The following is a 19,255-nucleotide window of genomic DNA, read 5'->3' as shown; positions in this document are numbered from 1 at the left end:
TCAAGTCACAAGTCTGAAACTTTGAATTTCAAGTCCTTTTGAGTCTTTAAAAAAAAAAAAATGAAAAAAGAATGTTGCAGTTATGCTAAATGTAAATATTAGACCATGTAATTTTAAAATCTGTGTTTTTCTCAACACATGACAAAATAGTGAACTTAGAAAATAGACACAAATTGTGAAATTGCACCTCTATAAAATGCAGCTCAATTAAACCTAGCTCCAAGAATAATTTTCACCGACAGTTCTGAGATAAGCTGCATGTTATTCTTGGATGCGGTTGTAGGACCGGTGTTGCACAACACCGGCTTTAAAATCGCATGACAAAAATATCATACACATTAAAAAAAAAACTGCATCACCAACGTAGCCTGGACAACATTTGCTAGTTAGATGAAGTCAGCTATCTCATCGTAGCATATTTATATGCATATTTATAATTATACGGTTCTTGGAGTGAGTGCACACACTCATGAAGTTTAGTAACTTCAGGTCACTGCAACAAGCCCAGGTACAGTTTACCGCCGGATGGGTACAGGACCTTGAAATGCACCGTGTAGAACGAAAGACCATCGTACGTATCATAAGTTGACTACCGTGACTACCGTAAATAGTCAACGGTGCAATAGACTCAATACTTGAAATGTGCAATTCACTTGTATTTTTATTTTTATTCCTATTTATTCTATTTATCCCCTTCGTATATTTTATTTATATTGTCTCTGTATTTATATATATGTGTGTGTGTATAACTCTGTAACTTCTGTCGGTGCTGTGCTTTTTTGGAAATCGAATTTCCCAGAGGAACCCACCCGAGGGATTAATAAAGTTCTATCTTATCTCTTATCTCTTAAGTTTACCAGTCTCACAAATTGTCGTCATAAATACACATTCCTTAACCGTTTATTAATAGGACCTTTGAGCTCAACGGTAATTAATTAGTAGTGGAAATAATTTCTGGTACGCGTTACAGAAATGTAGCAGTGACAATAATACTGTATGCTGTAATCGTACTGGGCAATTAGTGATACAAAAAACCTGTTTAATCCTGTGAATAAAAGTATATGTTTTTGTCAATGTACCATAATAACAGAGGCGAAACGCAATATTGTGTCAGGACAATTCACTATTTATGCACAATAAATAAAGGAGCATAGCGCGACAATTTCTGTTCAGCGCCAGACTTGCTTGTAACCTATATCACCAATTATGTTATGAAAATGACGTATTAACTACTAAAAAACACTGACCTTCGTGTAAATGCTTGGAGCAGACTAACCTGTGAGCTGGAGTGTTCTGGGACGTTATATTTGATCTTTGAATGGCTGCAATCCAGGCCATCCGTCGCGTCTTTGTTACTTCGGAAACATGGCTTGAACAATTTCTCTTCAACGACGTAATCCGATAACAACCGATCTCTTTACCCGTCGGCTTCCCGTGGCTGTCATGCGACCGGCTATTGCAGTTAATAATACAACGGCTTCTTGACATTTTTGTGTTTCTTTTTATCGCTGTGTGACTGATTTCAATTGAAAGTCTGCGTGCGCTAGTACCTCTTGCCACGAGTTCCCAGAATCCTTTGCGGTTCTACCCCTGAATGACGTCACATTTTCAATCTCTATATAATATGCATGTTAAATTTTATATTTGGGGTGAAATATCAAGTCTTTTCAAGTAAACCGGTTCAAGTCCAATTCAAGTCCCAGGTCATTGGTGTAAAAGTCCAAGTCAAGTCACAAGTCTTAGAACATTTTTTCAAGTCAAGTCTAAAGTCATAAAATTAATGACTCGAGTATGACTCGAGTCCAAGTCATGTGACTCGAGTCCACACCTCTGCTATGAACTGTTTTAGTGCGACATCTTAAATCTGATTAGCAAATCGAATTTAGATTTGATGGATGTTCTTAAAATGAGCAGTTTCAGTACACATAGCACTGTGGCTAATCCACAACAGCTGTGTTTGCATGTCCAAATCTCCCACTACTGCAGCTGGCTTTATCTATTAACACAAGAAGGCTTCAGTCAGGCTGCTGGAGGAGTTTGTGTGGAGTCTGTACAGTATGTTCTCCAGTTTTTTCAAGGCACTGAGCATTCCTCCCAGTAGTGAAAAAAATGCAGGTTTAGGGTTAACTGGTTTGACCTGGAGGTGTGAATATGAGCTTGAGTGGTTGTCTCTGTGACGTGGGATGTGCTTCAGCACCTCATGGCAGAGATAAGAGGGTATGGATGGAATGATGTTGAACGGGTTAAACAGATGTTTGTTTTTTTCCTTAACAGACGAGATTTTATTACACCTTAAATACTCTTTCATTCTTCACATGAATAGTAATCTTTTATGGGCAATCTTTTCTTATCCTTTTCAGTGATTTCATTATTAGTAATGACAGACACGTTACACTAAAAATGTTTTAATTCTATTACAGAGTTTCCCATTCTATTAATGTCATGTTTGTTATGAATATCAGGCTTCTTTTCACACATTTGTCTTAGAATGAAATAAGTGAATTGCCTGGAGTGTGTGGCTATTGTGCAAAGTTATACAGGATATTGCTGTCAAGGCTGGCAGAGTAGGATGCAATGCAGGACTTGGAACAGGAGTAAACTAAAAAGCTGTTTTGTTAAACAAAAACTAATTAAAATAATAAAGCAGGTCAAAAAACAAATAGAAACCAAATCTGCATATAAACACGGATACTATGCTGCCAGGGAGGGAGGATTAACCCAGAGGGAGAATGCAATGAAAACCAGAGGGAAACTTAGGACTAAGAGAGAGAGGAAACAGTTGGGCAAAACAAGACACAGGTGAACAGAATCAAACTAACATGGCAAGGGGAGGGGAGGCAAAACTGAAGACAACACACAAGATGCTGGAATATCAAAATAAAACAGGAAGTTTTACCAGCACTAAGACATATGAACTTGACAGAATTAAAGGAGACAAGGGTTAATACTACAGGTGACACTGAGGAAAAGACGCAGAAACAAGAATAGGACATGAAAGGCAAATAACATAATCAAACAAAAAACAATACAAAATAGAAATACAAAACTTCATTGAAACTTCATTCTGAAAAAGAGCAGATTCCTTTTTTCATTTATCAAGTGTGACCCAGGCTCCATCTGGGCTGTAATTGATTCCAGAAAAGTAGAACACTGAAATAACTTACAGTAGCTTGCAAAAGTATTCGGCCCCCTTGAACTTTTCCACATTTTGTCACATTACAGCCACAAACATGAATCAATTTTATTGGAATTCCACGTGAAAGACCAACACAAAGTGGTGTACACGTGAGAAGTGGAACGAAAATCATACATGATTCCAAACATTTTTTTTTACAAATAAATAACTGAAAAGTGGGGTGTGGGTAATTATTCAGCCCCTTGAGTCAATACTTTGTAGAACCACCTTTTGCTGCAATTACAGCTGCCAGTCGTTTAGGGCAGCGGTCCCTAATCCCCAGGCCACGGACCGGTACATGAGTCATTTGGTACCGGGCCGCGAGAGTTGAGGCTCAGGTGTGAAATGTATAGAGATTGAAAATGTGACGTCACTCAGGGGTAAAACCGCAAAGAATTCTGGGAACTTGTGGCAAGAGGTACTAGCGCACGCAGGCTTTCAATTGAAATCAGTTATACAGCGATAAAAAGAAACACAAAAAATGGCAAGAAGCTGTTGTTATTAACTGCAATAGCCGGTCGCATGACAGCCACGGGAAGCCGACGGGTAAAGAGATCGGTTGTTATCGGATTACGTCGTTGAAGAGAAATTGTTCGAGCCATGTTTCCAAAGTAACAAAGAGGCGACTGGATTGCAGCCATTCAAAGACAAAATATAACGTCCCAGAACACTCCAGCTCACAGGTTAGTCTGCTCCAAGCATTTCCACAAAGATCAGTCTGCTGTTGTAGTTAATGCGTCATTTTTCTTAACATAATTGGTGATATAGGTTACAAGCAAGTCTGGCGCTGAACAGAAATTGTCACGCTATGCTCCTTTGTTTATTGTGCATAAATAGTCAATTGTCCTGACACAATATTGTGTTTCGCTTCTGTTATTACCATGGTACACTGACAAAAACATATACTTTTATTCACAGGATAAAACAGTTGTTTTGTATCACTAATTGCCCAGTACGATTACAGCATACAATATTATTGTCACTGCAACATTTCTGTGATGCGTACCAGAAATTATTTCCACTACTAATTGATTACCGTTGAGCTCAAAGGTTATATTAATAAACGGTTAACGAATGTGTATTTATGACGACGATTTGTGAGACTGGTAAACTTATGATACGTACGACGGTCTTTCGTTCTACACGGTGCATTTCAATGTCCTGCACCCATCCGTCGGTAAACTGTACCTGGGCTTGTTGCAGTGACCTGAAGTTACTAAACTTCACGAGTGTATGCACTCACTCCAAGAAGCGTATAATTATAAATATGAGCGTGGTGAAGTTGGGCAGCACGATGACGTATTATGTCCCTCTGTGTGCTCGTAAGGGTCTGACCCTTTCACTCCTTTGATTTTTTCCTCGTATCTTTTCTTTGACTTTTCATCATGTCTGTCTTTGTACGGACCGGCATTGTTCTCCTTCGTTTTGTACATACCTTTTTGGGGGGCAAAGAAAAAGCAAGAATTTATTGGAACCGAAGAATGAACGTTTTGCGGTGCTCCAAATGCTTGCATTTGATGCAGTACTTGGATTGTTTTGCCACGAGTTACCGGCATGCAATGCGCGAAAGTCACGTGGTCTGTCAATCTCTATAGTTTTCAGGGTTTTTATCGGTTTTCAGCGTTATTTTGTTATCGTTTTTATTGTTTACTCTGTTTTGCTTGGCCTTTTCACGTGTGTTATGAACAGTGATGCCGGTAACGCGTTGCTTAGTAACGCGTTACTCCGAATATGACCACTTTTTCAGTAACGACTAATCTAATGCGTTACTATTTCCATAACAGTAGTCAGATTAAAGTTACTTGTCCAAACCACTGTGCGTTACTATTTTTTTAAGCAAAAAGATTTGGTTTCTTCTTTTCGTCTCAGCGGATGACAAACGCATACGTGTCGTGAAACGTCACATAAGCGACAGGTCACGTTTCCCGCTCACAAGCAGCCAGCGACGTAAAAAAGTGTAAACAACAATGGAGGGAGAGAGATGTTCGTTCTTTAGCTGGAAATATGGTCACTATTTTGAGTTTCTGTCAACTAAAGATTTAAATATTAAGGTTCGTTGTACACTCTGTGTTGGCGAAAAAGTGTTATCTACCTTCAAAAACACTACGTCAAACTTAAAGAAACATTTGGAGTCGCAGCACAGCACAGTCAAACTCACAGAGAGAGTCCCACCAAGTGGTCCGAAGCAGAGAGCCGTGACTTCCGCAGAAGGTCCTACACCCCCCAAACAACAAAAGTTGGACTTTGGTGCAAAACCAGTAAGTGATGAAGAATTGAAGAAGTTGGTCGCGCAGTATATTGTAGAAGAAATGCTACCTATAAACACTGTTGACTCGCCCTCGTTTCGTGCCATAATAAAAAAGATCCCTACTTCTGTTAATGCCGAGCTGCCTCACCGAACGACTTTTACTTCTTACTTGGAGAAGGAGTTTACAGAAATGGAGAGAAATTTGAAGGCCACACTGAATGAGATTGACTTTGTTTCAACTACCGCGGATATTTGGACTGCTAACAACAGAAGCTATATGGGAGTAACGCTCCACTGGATCAGTAGAACCACATTAGAGCGTCACAAGGTTGCATTAGCATGTAGGCGAATTCATGGTAGACACACGTATGATGTCATTGGTACAGAAATCGAAAACATCCACTCCTCTTATGGATTACTCAACAAAGTAGTTGCAACAGTTACTGATAATGGATCCAACTTTGTTAAGGCGTTTCAAGTTTATCATCCTGTCACGGAGTCCGATGATGAGACGGAGGAGGAAGAGTCCAGCCCCAAAGACGATGATGTCACTTTTTCTGATCTGTCAGAAATCCTCTCGGCTGAGAATGAAAGTGATGGTCAGCTGTCTCTTCCCCCGCACCGCAGGTGTGCTTCGCACACCATCAACATAATTTGCACACGTGATGTGGAGAAACATTTAACAACCAATGCAGAGAGCAGGGCTGTGTATAGGAGCAGCACAGCAAAATGCACAGCTCTTTGGACCAAATCGAGTAGATCTACACTTGCATCAGAAACAGTGGAAGAAATCAGCAAAAGAAAGCTCCTAATACCAACATCCACAAGGTGGAATTCCTTTTTTGATGCTGTAAAGAGAATTGCAGAAATCCCCATGGGTGAGCTGAATACTCTGTGCACAAAGCTAGGACTGAAGTGCTTCAAAGATCAAGAATACCAGTTCCTGCATGAGTACTGCATGGCCATGAAACCTCTGACTGCAGCACTGGACATTTTACAAGGCGACTGTCCATATGGAACTTTACTACCAACACTTGAAGTTCTAATGCAGAAGACCCAGGCTGTGAAAGATGACCTCTCCAGGATGACTGCAGGCCTTCCAGATGCCATTGTACAGGTACGCTCTATCTTGAAATTAGTCAGATTTTTTGCTTCATACAATTCACAAACATGGAACAGAATATTAATTATCATTGAAAAATAAGATTAAAACAATTAAAATGTTTACAAGTAACCTAAAACAAAATAAATCCATAATACTGATCTCATATTAGGCATGGTTTGCAAATAATTCAATAACATAATAAATTGTAGGCATAAAAATATCAATTATGTTTTTTAGGCTATTCAGACTCGTTTCGCCGGTGTGCTGGATGACAAAGATGCCCTTCTTGCAGCTGCCAGTTGTCCAAAATTCAAACTCCGATGGCTGAGAGATGCAGGAAGGAGGGAGCGAGTAAAACAGCTTCTGACAGCAGAGTGTTGCACCACTGCTCCTCTGGCAAAAAACCCTGCCAGTGTGCCCAGTGCTACTACATCTAGCAGCCAAGGTGAGATGGACTTTTTCACTTTTGAGGCAGAGCCAGAGGAGGAGACCTATTCTGCAGAAGTCATGGACTACCTGATGTCAGGCTACGACCTTCAGATTCTGCATAAATTTTCAAGCATAAAGACAATTTTTTTAAAGTATAACACTCCAACCCCATCAAGTGCTCCTGTGGAGCGACTTTTTAGTCTGGGAGGTTTGGTGCTCACGCCTAAAAGAAATCGACTTTCTGACAAAAGGTTTGAGAAGCTTCTGTTAATGAGGTACAACCACTGGTTTACTCGCTCCACTCTACTGTTTCCCCCATAACATGCGATGACAACATATACTGAAAAAACAGAGAATGGGGAATCCAATTTAAATAACTATTTACAAGTAATTGAATTAAGTTTATCAAAGTCACTTAATAAACTTATTAAAGTTTTCAAGTTGATTAACTTAAAACAATTACCTGCAAGGAAGTAAGGCAATTTAAGTTGGACCTGCAGTCTCTTTTTTTTTTTTTATAAGATTAGTCCAAAGTTACAAAAGCGGACAATAGTGCTTACATGTGGATGGTATAAAAAGTATCTTAAGGGAAGTCAAGAAAGACTCTTTGTTTGTTTGTTTGTTTTTTTATAAAAAGTATTTATGTTAAGTGAAGTAACAAGACTGTCTTTATTTTCATACAAACAAGTATTTCTGTCAGGAAAAAAGTTTTAAGTTCAACTTCAAATGTCAGGAGATATATTGTTGACATTACTGTTAAAATACACTTCCAATAAAGTGAGTATTGGCAAAATCGGTTGATGTTTTTATGTTGAGGCAGTGGGGAGTGTTATTGGCAGCTTCTGAAAGTAACTAATAAAGTAACTAGTAATCTAACTTAGTTACTTTAAAAATAAAGTAATCAGTAAAGTAACTAAGTTACTTTTGGAAGGAGTAATCAGTAGTCCGTAATATATTACTTTTTCAAAGTAACTGTGGCAACGCTGGTTATGAATAAATGTTCTTTTTTTCGGTACCGGTACTAGTTTTATTTTGTTGTATTTATCCGCGACACCTTAAAGGCCGGTCCATGAAAATATTGTCGGGCATAAACTGGTCCGTGGCGCAAAAAAGGTTGGGGACCGCTGGTTTAGGGTCTGTCCCTACCAGCTTTGCACATCTAGAGACTGAAATCCTTGCCCATTCTTCTTTGCAAAACAGCTCCAGCTCAGTCAGATTAGATGGACAGCGTTTGTGAACAGCAGTTTTCAGATCTTGCCACAGATTCTCGATTGGATTTAGATCTGGACTTTGACTGGGCCATTCTAACACATGAGTGATGTGCAGTGTTAGTTTTCCTCCACACATAGCGTTTTGCATTTTGGCCAAAAAGTTCCATTTTGGTCTCATCTGACCAGAGCACCTTCTTCCACATGTTTGCTGTGTCCCCCACATGGCTTGTGGCAAACTGCAAAGAGGACTTCTTATGGTTTTCTGTTAACAATGGCTTTCTTCTTGCCACTCTTCCATAAAGGCCAACTTTGTGCAGTGCACGACTAATAGTTGTCCTATGGACAGATTCCCCCACCTGAGCTGTAGATCTCTGCAGCTCGTCCACAGTCACCATGGGCCTCTTGGCTGCATTTCTGATCTCCTTGTTCGGCCTGTGAGTTTAGGTGGACGGCCTTGTCTTGGTAGGTTCACAGTTGTGCCATACTCCTTCCATTTCTGAATGATCGCTTGAACAGTGCTCCGTGGGATGTTCAAGGCTTGGGAAATCTTTCTGTAGCCTAAGCCTGCTTTAAATTTCTCAATAACTTTATCCCTGACCTGTCTGGAGTTTTCTTTGGACTTCATAAGATAAGATAAGATAAGATAACCTTTATTAGTCCCACACGTGGGAAATTTGTTCATGGTGTTGTTGCTCCCAATATTCTCTTAGACAACCTCTGAGGCCGTCACAGAGCAGCTGTATTTGTACTGACATTAGATTACTCACAGGTGCTCTATATGGAGTCATTAGCACTCATCAGGCAATGTCTATCGGCAACTGACTGCACTCAGACCAAAGGGGGCTGAATAATTACGCACATTCCACTTTGCAGTTATTTATTTGTAAAAAATGTTTGGAATCATGTATGATTTTCATTCCACTTCTCACGTGTACACCACTTTGTATTGGTCTTTCACGTGGAATTCCAATAAAATTGATTCATGCTTGTGGCTGTAATGTGACAAAATGTGGGAAAGTTCAAGGGGGCCGAATACTTTTGCAAGCCACTGTAGTATATTGTGAATTCAAACATAGTGGCAAAACAAAGCACCATGAACTAAATGTTCCTTTCACAAACTGAGGCACGCAAGGCAGACTTCAGATAGGTTTTAGGTTAGTAGGTTTTAGTATCTTGGTGGCATTGTCCCACATGCAGCTTCAAGATTAACTCTGCATGGCTGATCCATAGCTGGACTGGCCATCGGGCATACCGGGCATATGCCCGGTGGGCCGCTGGCGATTTTTTGTTTTTATGGGCCGATGGATTTTTTTTTCTTTTTTAGGAAGGGTATATATAATGAAAGGTGTTGGATTGGCCAATTGGTCATGATCGACTCTGGGCTGGACCAATTACAGCCGAGGAGGCCGGATGCACCCTCCCCCTTGTTTAGCAATCACGTGATTTTCGCGCATTGCATGTCGGGAACTCGTGGCAAAACAATCCAAGTACCGTGTCACTACCCGATCCGTACCGGAAATCCGATCCGTACCCCGCATGCGCGAAAGGTTTCGACTTCCGGTCGTAGCATTTTACGATAGTTGCAGGTCAGAGTATCTGTTAAGATGTTAAGAATAACAAGTATATCTTAAAATGTTTGCAATAATGAAGCATTTCAGTACAATGTAGACAAAAACGAAAAATAAAAAGATAGTTACGGATCAGGACTCCCCGATCCTTACTGCGCATGTGTAAAGTCTGACCGTACAAATCGGGTCTACCCGATCCGTACCGCGCATGTGCAGATGTTTTCTTCTTCTTCTGTTCGTTTAATGGCAGTGTACTCCCCAGTGTACGAGGATACCGCCACCTGCTGACCGAGCGAATAAACCCTATTATAAACTGAATTAGCGTCATTACAAACGTGTGTTAAATCTGATTTAGCGATAGTCGAGTGTGTTTATGCTTGTCTGTGAGGAGAGGATTGTTGGAATAGTGATGATGATGTGCGCTATCACTGTCAATTGTCAGTAAACACTTAATCTGGCTGATGAATCTACACATGAGATATCACAAAGTCTGCATTATTAACTCTGTAATTAGGCGCCATTCTCCTTATTTTACGGAGCTGTTGCTCAATCGGGGGATGCTCTCTGTTGAGGAGAAAAGCATGAATTTCTTTGTATACGGATTATCCATTGTTTAAATGTCGAAAAGGAGGCAGAGCTGTTGAGAAATGCTAGGAGCTAACCGGGCGCTAACCGTATCATTCAAATATATTGAATGTCGCAATGTTGGCAAAGAGAGGAAGTGACGTAAGATTTGCGCATGCGGGGTACCGATCGGGTTTCCGGTACGGATCGGGTAGTGACATACCGCATCAAATGCAAGCATTTGCAGCACCGCAAAATGTTCATTCTCCGGTTCCAATACCTTCTTGTTTTTTCTTTGACGCACAAAAAAGGAATGTACAAAACAAAAGGAGAACAATGCCGGTCCGTACAAAGACAGACTCGCCGAAAAGACAAAGAAAAGATACGAGGAAAAAATCAAAGGAGTGAAAGGGTCAGACCCTTACGAGCACACAGAGGGACAAAAGACGTTAGCGTGCTGCCCAACTTTCACCACGCTCATATTTATAATTATACGGTTCTTGGAGTGAGTGCATACACTCATGAAGTTTAGTAACTTCAGGTCACTGCAACAAGCCCAGGTACAGTTAACCGACGGATGGGTACAGGACCTTGAAACGCACCGTGTAGAACGAAAGACCATCATACGAACAAAGGTAAGTTTACCAGTCTCACAAATCGTCTTCATAAATACACACTCGTTAACCGTTTATTAATATAACCTTTGAGCTCAACGGTAATCAATTAGTAGTGGAAATAATTTCTGGTACGCATCACAGAAATGTTGCAGTGACAATAATATTGTATGTTGTAATCGCACTGGGCAATTAGTGATACAAAACAACAGTTTTATCCTGTGAATAAAAGTATATGTTTTTGTCAATGTACCATGGTTATAACAGAAGCGAAACGCAATATTGTGTCAGGACAATTCACTATTTATGCACAATAAATAAAGGAGCATAGCGCGACAATTTCTGTTCAGCGCCAGACTTGCTTGTAACCTATATCACCAATTATGTTAAGAAAAATGACGTATTAACTACTACAAAACTCTGACCTTTGTGGGAATGCTTGGAGCAGACCAACATGTGAGCTGGAGTGTTCTGAGACGTTATATTTGGTATATCCAGACCATCCGTCGGCTCTTACTTCGGAAACATGGCTTAAAAAATTTCTCTTCAACGACGTAATCCAATAAAAAAAAAAAACGATCTCTTTACCTGTCGGCTTCCCGTGGCTGTCATGCGACCGGCTATTGCAGTTCATAATACAACAGCTTCTTGCCATTTTTTGTGTTTCTTTTTATCGCTGTATAACTGAGTTCAATTGAAAGCCTGCGTGCGCTAGTACCGCTTGCCACAAGTTCCCAGAATCCTTTGCGGTTTTACCCCTGAATGACGTCACATTTCCAATCTTTATCCTGGTGGGCCGGTCTCTAGTCAAAATGCCCGGGCCGATTTTTTGTCCCAGTCCAGCCTTGGTGATCCTGATAGCGAGCCCTGGTGACACGCAGGCCTCAGATTCAGTATATCTTGCTGACAAAGAAGCAGCCCCCATCATTGTGACAAAGAGCTAACCTGATTTCTGCAGATCTCCTCTAGGCTCACAGAGGTTTTCATATTACCAGCCAAAAGCACAAATGCAGTCTAATGTTCCTACTGCATGACACAGAAAGACAGGCACACACGCAGACAGAAGTGGCATCAGAAGATGATGGCGGGTCATGTGCAGAGGTGTTATGAAATTGCTCGGCTTCAATTTAAATGTGGCTTTCTCAGTTGTCACTTTGCCTGGCATTGTTGTGGCCTGCTGGCATCCAGTTTTAATAATCCGAGGCAGTAAACAGTAGAGTGTCAGGGGGAGGGGCTGCTTGATGGTGGCATCTTAACTCATACCATACCTCATACACTACCAAAAATATCAATACAGGCCTTTGCATGTCTGTGTGTTTGTATGTGTGTGTGCCAGAGTCGGACAGATGGGTGGTACATTCTAACAGAGTGATAAATGAGTTATACATTATTGAGTTTGTGTTATGTGATTCCATTCAACAGTTTATCGTTTACAGACTGCAAAGGAATAGAAAGCCTTTCTGTTTATTAGTTTTTTCCCCAGGATATAAAGATAATATCACTGTTGGTATGCTTTGTCCCCATCCGTCTCTCCCTTAGTCTTTCTTAGTAGACACATCTTGTCAATATTCTCAGAAATCGTGGCATACCAGGCTACAGCTATTTATATAAGTGGGAGATCTGCCAGATTTACAGTGAGAAACAAAACCAGAGGTATTTCAGTAGCCCACATCTCTTTCTCACTTGGTATGGAAAGAGTTAAAAGTTGACTGTTTTCTACAATTAATCACTGTGAGAGACGTTTGAAGGTGGTACAGAAAAGTTGCTTCCTTAAGTGGCAAAGAAAAAGAAATCTGCCTCCAGCCTGTTTATTCACACATTAATCATTGTGGACATTGGAAGAACAAAAGGACTGTGATTCCATGGGTCAGCCCTATTCCCACTAGTCTCAGTTAGCAAATTTGTACACTGTTGGAAATATAAAAGTTCTTAAATTAGTAAAGCAAATGAACACAAAGTGTTCTGAAACATTCCAAAAGGACAAGAAATGATTAGTCCATTATTTCATACAACAAGATATTAGAAGAGCAAAGAATACAGTGCACACAAGAAAAAATACATGAAAGAAAACAACAAGCTAGGGATTAAAAACTTAGGTGTGAATACTTGGGATTAAAAAAAATTCACACAGGTAGATAATATTGCAGTGGAACTGCATTTAGGAAAACTAGCAAATAGAGTAGAAAAACTCTGCAAAACAACACAAAACACAGCTGAAGTTTAACACGACACAATCAAAGTAGAAAAGAAATCTCAGAAAACACAACAGAAGTGTTTCTGGGGACACAGTAATGTGACGGAAATGCTGCAGAAGTGACAGAAACCAAAACATGCAGAGATTTTTCTGTTTGCAGGTTTTTTTCTTAAAGTGGAGTGCATTCGACCTCTCTGGGCCACCATAATAATAATGTTACTGGAAACCGCATGATTGGGCCTCAAATGCCTCCAAACCATATCTGTCAAAATAATTGGGAAAAAATGACACTGTTCAATTATTTATGTTTCTATTAGGTTTCATGACTCAATATAAATATATATATATATATATATATATATATATATATATATATATATACACACACACACACACATATATGTATTAAACTAGCTGAAAACCGATTATCTTTATAAATAAATAAATATTGATTTAAAAAATATATATATATATTAATATTACGTATTTACTAGTTAAAGGTAGAATCACTTGTGCTTTCTAAGGAAAGGATTAAAGTTCCCAATCCTATTCTTCCCAAAGTTTTACGTAAAGGTAATAATTTGGCTTAACCTTAACTACCTAATTTATACTATTAATCCTATTGTAAGTCTTGCTGCAGACTGCCTTTTTTCTAACAGCATGTTTCAGTAAACCGATAGGTCACTAGGTCATCACAGTATTTATCCTTTAACCTCCTCAAACAAGAGTCTAATTCGCCCTTCTCTTTGTATGTTTGCAATCAATGAGGCAGAGAAAAAAGTGACTCCCGTGAGACTGGCAATTTCTCTGCCAGGTGAAGAAAGACTTCCCGTCTCTAGTTTACCTTACCCTTAGATATTAGTATTAGAATTCAAGTGGGACGCCGGAAAGTGTCAAATTGTGACGGTAAAATGCAGGTGCAGGTGAAACAAACTGAATTCTCACACATTTTGAGGGTTTTAAAATTCTGTACACACAGTAAAACGTGACACTATAACAGGTGTTGCATTGATTAGACCCACCAGAACATTTTGTCTTTTGTGCATGGTGAACTCCATCTATCTTTATTATACCAAAACTAAGTAAGCAATTATTAAACAATTGTGCACCAAGACTGTTTCTCTGAACCACATGCAAAACAGCTTGGTTGTTCTCCATTACCAAGAAGAACTGGCACTATATTTGCATGGTGGTGCACACTGCATGGAGGTTTAGGTCTTTGATGCTCATACACACATTTGTTGTTGGGTGGAACTCACCCGCGGATCCCTAGGGTCCTTTAGCAGAGAAACAATTAGTGTTCCATGCTTAAAATTAATCCCAAGTGGAAATTCTTTGTTTCAGTGATTAAGGATACGATTGACTGGCCAATGATTCCTTGACTGAGAGAAACATTGAATAGATTAGACACGACTGATGAGTGAAGGGTGTATTTACTCAAGTACAATACTAATTGTACTTGAGTAAATACAAATTTGGATGCCTTTACTTACTAGATGTGGGTTTTTTTGTAACACCCATTTTTTGTTACAGTGTGCTATTATTACTTACTAACACTGTAAAAACACATTATTTTCACATTTTCACTTCATTTTCAGTTAAAATAAATTAAAAGCAATTGTGGTCTGTTTAGTATTTAGTCTGTTTTAACGTTGCCATGTATAGAACGTATGATGTACAATGAATAATGAGAATATAGGTCCTCTCATTTCCTAGTTTTTTCCAGAAACCTTTCCCTAAATTAATTATAGCTCCATGTATGGTTGCGCCATCAGGTCAGGACCACAACTTCTATAAAGAGAAGTAAGAATTGTTGAGGAGATGGTAAAGAGATAAGACACTTTTAATGTGACAGTGTTTGACTAAATAGAGCAGTGCACAACATCTAAGTGCAGACAGGACCCAATATAGTTGAAGGGTTGTCCAAATGTGAACCAGTTTTGCCTGGGAGTGACAGGATACAGGAAAACAGATGTCACAGATGAGGAAACCAGTTGTGATTATTCCAACACTGGAACAAGCTTTCCAAAACAGAACACAGAACAGAAATTTCATTTACAATTAGTGTAGGTTATTGTACTGCATACTTAAACTAAATCAATGTGAAGTTCAATATGCACTGTGTTTCACTTAGTTGTCCACATAGGCCAAGAAACAATTACAAACAAGCTCAAGGTCTAAATCCAGCATTCACAGACAACGCTAAAGCTGATCATCCAATAAAAAGCTTTCTTGATATTATTTAAAAATCTGTTTTCTGCATGCATTAAAAGCAAAATAGAAAAACTCTTCAAAGTAATACATGTAGGAGAAAAAAGCATTTGATGTCTATGCTGTACATTATAACTTACAATCTAACTGTTGGAAGGTGCTGATAATATACTGACTTATCTTTGGAGGCTAAGCATGGTGAGTTTGTCATGCATGTTGTGCAAGAGATAAGATTATGGGGGTTACTAAAATCAAATAAGTAAAATGAGCTGGGGGGTTTCATGGCACTATTTTTACCTGCTGATGCAGTAGGAAAACCCAAGGAGTGGACTTTTGATTTCAGAGCAATGCATGTTTACATTTTTCCTCTTTTTGGGGCACATGTGGAAGTTTCATCCTCACAAGTAGTAAAGGGAAATAGATCAAAAGGTCATTAAAACATCTAAATGGATTTTGGGAATATGACTACTGGTTTTCATGGAAATCTGCCAAGTGAAGATGTCATATAAACAACATATGTAACAAGACACAAGGTCACCAAATCAATTTAAGTCTTCCTATGAGTGCCTATGGAACATTTTAGGGTCAGCTTTGTGGTCCTTAGGGACTGAGTAAAGCACTATACAAATGCAGGCCATTTACCATTTTAGGGTAATTCACCGGGTAGCTAGTTACTGACATTTTGCCTGGAACTGGAGCAACAAAGCTTCAAATTAGTTAGAAGGCACCATGGTTACAAGCAGTATGCAGCATGTCTCTGAACCGTTTTTGTTTAAAAAGTGGGACATAGAAAATCATATTTGTATAAATAAGTACTGAGATGTCTGTGTAAATGCTGAAAATTGGATTTGCGCATATGGATTGAGCGGTTGGATTTGCTCTTGCGTCATCAGTCATATAGGCATTTGTCAAAGCTCCCTTGGAAGTGCACAGAGGAAGTACAGTGCTTTTGGCGTCTGCATTCTTTGAAGATCAGAGCTCTGGAAACTATCATCACTTCCCTTTGTAAGCTTAGCGTGGACCTGTACACACTTGAAAGCACCCACAGAGAACTGAGACACACTTACCTCGACCTGGGATTTGAAATGTTGGACCAGTAGCTCAGAAATGACAAAAGCACAAGCTATCGCTCATTTCCACTGCTGTGATGCTGATAATGGAGCAGCCTAATTTTCATCAAAATGTACAGTCATCTGAGCCTGGCTAACAGTGTGTTCCACACATAACTCCATTCCACAGTACTGTCACCAAAATCACTTCACTCATCACTGATCTCCCGGTGGTTAGACTTGAGAATGCCATTGGCAAAGCTCATATGTGATGTGGTATTTAAGCCGTTTTACCATCTCTACCATTACTACTTCCTCTCGGTCTCATGAGTACGAACGGGCTGTCAATTGTCACACTTCATTTACTCTAATGCTTTCTGTGTCGATCACCATCACCAGGATTCGCAGCATCAGCAAGCTGAAGCAGAAGCAGCAGAAGCCATTTGGAAAGCGCTCAGACTGGACGTTGACCAAATTCAGCCACTATCTAAAACATTAGTGCTATCACGTGCTATTGCAGTCTACACTCGAGTTTGCAATTTGTCACTATTGGTGAACTGATTCTCTTTGCTAGCTATTTTAATTATCTGCCACAAAATGTAAACAAGAAGTCCACTGTTGAGCCTGGGTCATTGCGTGGGGCTCTCAGAGAAGGTTCTTAAGCTGCACGTGTTCCTAAGCAGTTTTTGCAGTGTGGCGTGGATGCTGTCATGCTAGTGGTCACTGATTTTGACAAGTGGTGTTGTAATGTTGTCATGGACCCGGCTCGGGAGGTCTCGGGGGTCCGTGAGCAGTAGGGATTATTATTATTATTATGATTGTTGTTATTATTATTATTTGGGGATGTGTGTTTTTCTGCACTATGCTTCTGTGTTCCACTTGTATGTGTGGGCAGGGTGTGGGTGTGTACATGTGTGGCTGGAGGACAGCCACATGCAGGCCTGATGGGTGTGGCCCTGCAGGAGAACTGGCCACACCTGAAGTTCCTGCCACACACCTGTTGGTGATCAGGGTTCGTCGGGGGAGCTACTTAGGAGAGTGTTGGAGCTCCCACCGGCGTGGGATCATTAAGCTAAGACTCCAAGTCAGTGTGTAGTATTAGGAAGTGTGGATCGTGTGCGCACGCGGGTTCAGTGTTTAACGGCTGCTTCTGTTATTGTCCTGCAGGTGGAACGAGGGACCAGAAGGGCAGCACGCACAGGGTGTGCAGAAACACAACTGCCGGGAGCACGAGCGCGGACGTCGGAGGGGAACACACGCATGGGCGTTTAGGGAGCAAAGGGGATTTATTGTGCATCTGTTACTTTCACTGTAAATAAAGTGCACTGTTTGCATCGCAGAACAATGTGTTTTGGGTCCTCATTCTCCCATATCCCCACGGTCTGCCAGCCAGACCGTGACAAATGTAGTGGTAACCTTTGGTAACACGCGTCAAATTAACATAAATTCCAGGCCCTAGCACAATTGCATTTTAATGATGAGTGTCATTCACTTCGACTGTCAGCTGCCTCAGTGTGGAGACTAACCAGTGTAGGTTGAAGACAATTCCATTCGTATGGCTCAACCACTTGAAAACTGCCACTTTCTTTTTTGTTATGCTTTGTTTTTTTGTTCATTTTTACATCTGTTACACCTGCTAGCACACTCAGAGTCTTCCTATGTTAGCTGAAACAAGCAAGTGAAGTCTGTGTTTACAGTCTAATCCCTGTTATCGTGTTTGCTGCTTTCCCTGCCTCAGGCTTTCCATGTATATACATGAAAGGGCAGGAAGGTGTGTTTCCCTCTATGTTAGGCTTTTTCTACAAGTATGCATGTAGAACGAAGGGGACGTCCAACAAAAGAACCAAATGCAAATTGTTGTAGATGAAAAACAGACTAACCTATATTAGTATATTCGAGTGTCTTTTACATAGACACTGCTATCTAGCTCAGAAGATTACACTGTTTGCCTTTTAACTTGTGTAATATAATGTAAATGTACAAAAACATGCAAACAAATTCTTGTGGCCGCTAATTAATTCAAATGTGTGATCAACTTGATCAGAACATGGGAATGTTTTGGAAATTATTAAAATAAGAAGTAAAGTTGCTGTTCATAGAAAACAAACACATAAACAAATATAAAACCAAACAAACCTGCCTGTTTTTTATGATTTGCACAGAGCTGCTCAGTATATAAATGCAAATTTGTCCTGAATCCTGAAAACATTTTTGTATCTTGATAAGACATAGCGTGCCAGCTTGTCCCTGTCAAACTGGCCACACTAGTGGTTCAGTCCTAGACTAAAATTATGAGGGACTCTTCCGTAGTTTGACTTTTAGACATCTGTACTTGTACCATTATGTAAATCGAAGTGTGTTTATTCTGTGGTTACGAAAGCTAAACGGGCTGTAATATACATTTAAGTATGCAGGCAGTATTTAAGTAAAATATGTCAGAAAAAAATATACAGTTTTAAAACATTATTTTGACATTAAAACAAAAAAAGGTAAAGCAGAAAGCTGAGCCTGTTTTCAATATGAAATATGAGCAATGAGTAAGATCTGTAAAGCAGCTATTACCTATTACCCCCTTCCCCCACTTCCAAATAGTTTTGCACTGCCTAACTTTAAGTAGAGTCTAATTTTAAACACAATGTAAACCTTCTAAAACTAATTATACACCATAAAAAAAAAGATCAATCTTAGGAGTCCTTTACTTTGTTTTCAATTTTTGTCTCATGCAGCCCTGCAAACACCGCTGTAGGGACAGCGTGTTCAAGCTCTTGAGAGCTCTCAGCACCCTCCACAGGCTGGCTGTCTGATTGGCTCAGCACTGACCATGATGTCATCACTGCATGCTATAAGGGCTCTGACAAATAGCCTGGGAGACACATTAGAAGAAACA

General features: G+C 39.9%; 1 protein-coding gene across 1 annotated transcript; it reads left to right on the top strand.

The window, feature by feature from the left end:
• Positions 1 to 5,107: 5,107 nt before the first annotated feature.
• On the top strand, positions 5,108 to 7,839 carry LOC147337700 (uncharacterized). Its single transcript, XM_086262834.1, has 2 exons — positions 5,108 to 6,540; positions 6,766 to 7,839. Exons 1-2 carry the CDS (start codon positions 5,143 to 5,145, stop codon positions 7,276 to 7,278), a joined length of 1,911 nt encoding a protein of 636 aa, XP_086118960.1. The 5' UTR covers positions 5,108 to 5,142; the 3' UTR covers positions 7,279 to 7,839.
• Positions 7,840 to 19,255: the final 11,416 nt, after the last annotated feature.

The sequence above is a fragment of the Aulonocara sp. 'chitande type north' Nkhata Bay genome, linkage group LG2, assembly GCF_057382095.1.
Source record: "Aulonocara sp. 'chitande type north' Nkhata Bay isolate Kocher_YH1m ecotype deep benthic linkage group LG2, A_spYH_male_GT1.1, whole genome shotgun sequence".
NCBI classification, from domain to species: Eukaryota; Metazoa; Chordata; class Actinopteri; order Cichliformes; family Cichlidae; genus Aulonocara; species Aulonocara sp. 'chitande type north' Nkhata Bay.
Note: the sequence above shows the minus strand (reverse complement) of the source record. Positions and strands in the feature narration are given on the sequence as shown.

Bases quoted from the DNA above. Each gene is read 5' to 3' on its own strand.
- LOC147337700 (XM_086262834.1), top strand. From the start codon at position 5,143: ATGGAGGGAGAGAGATGTTCGTTCTTTAGCTGGAAATATGGTCACTAT. The intron at 6,541-6,765 runs GTACGCTCTATC...TATGTTTTTTAG, and splicing joins TTCCAGATGCCATTGTACAG to GCTATTCAGACTCGTTTCGC.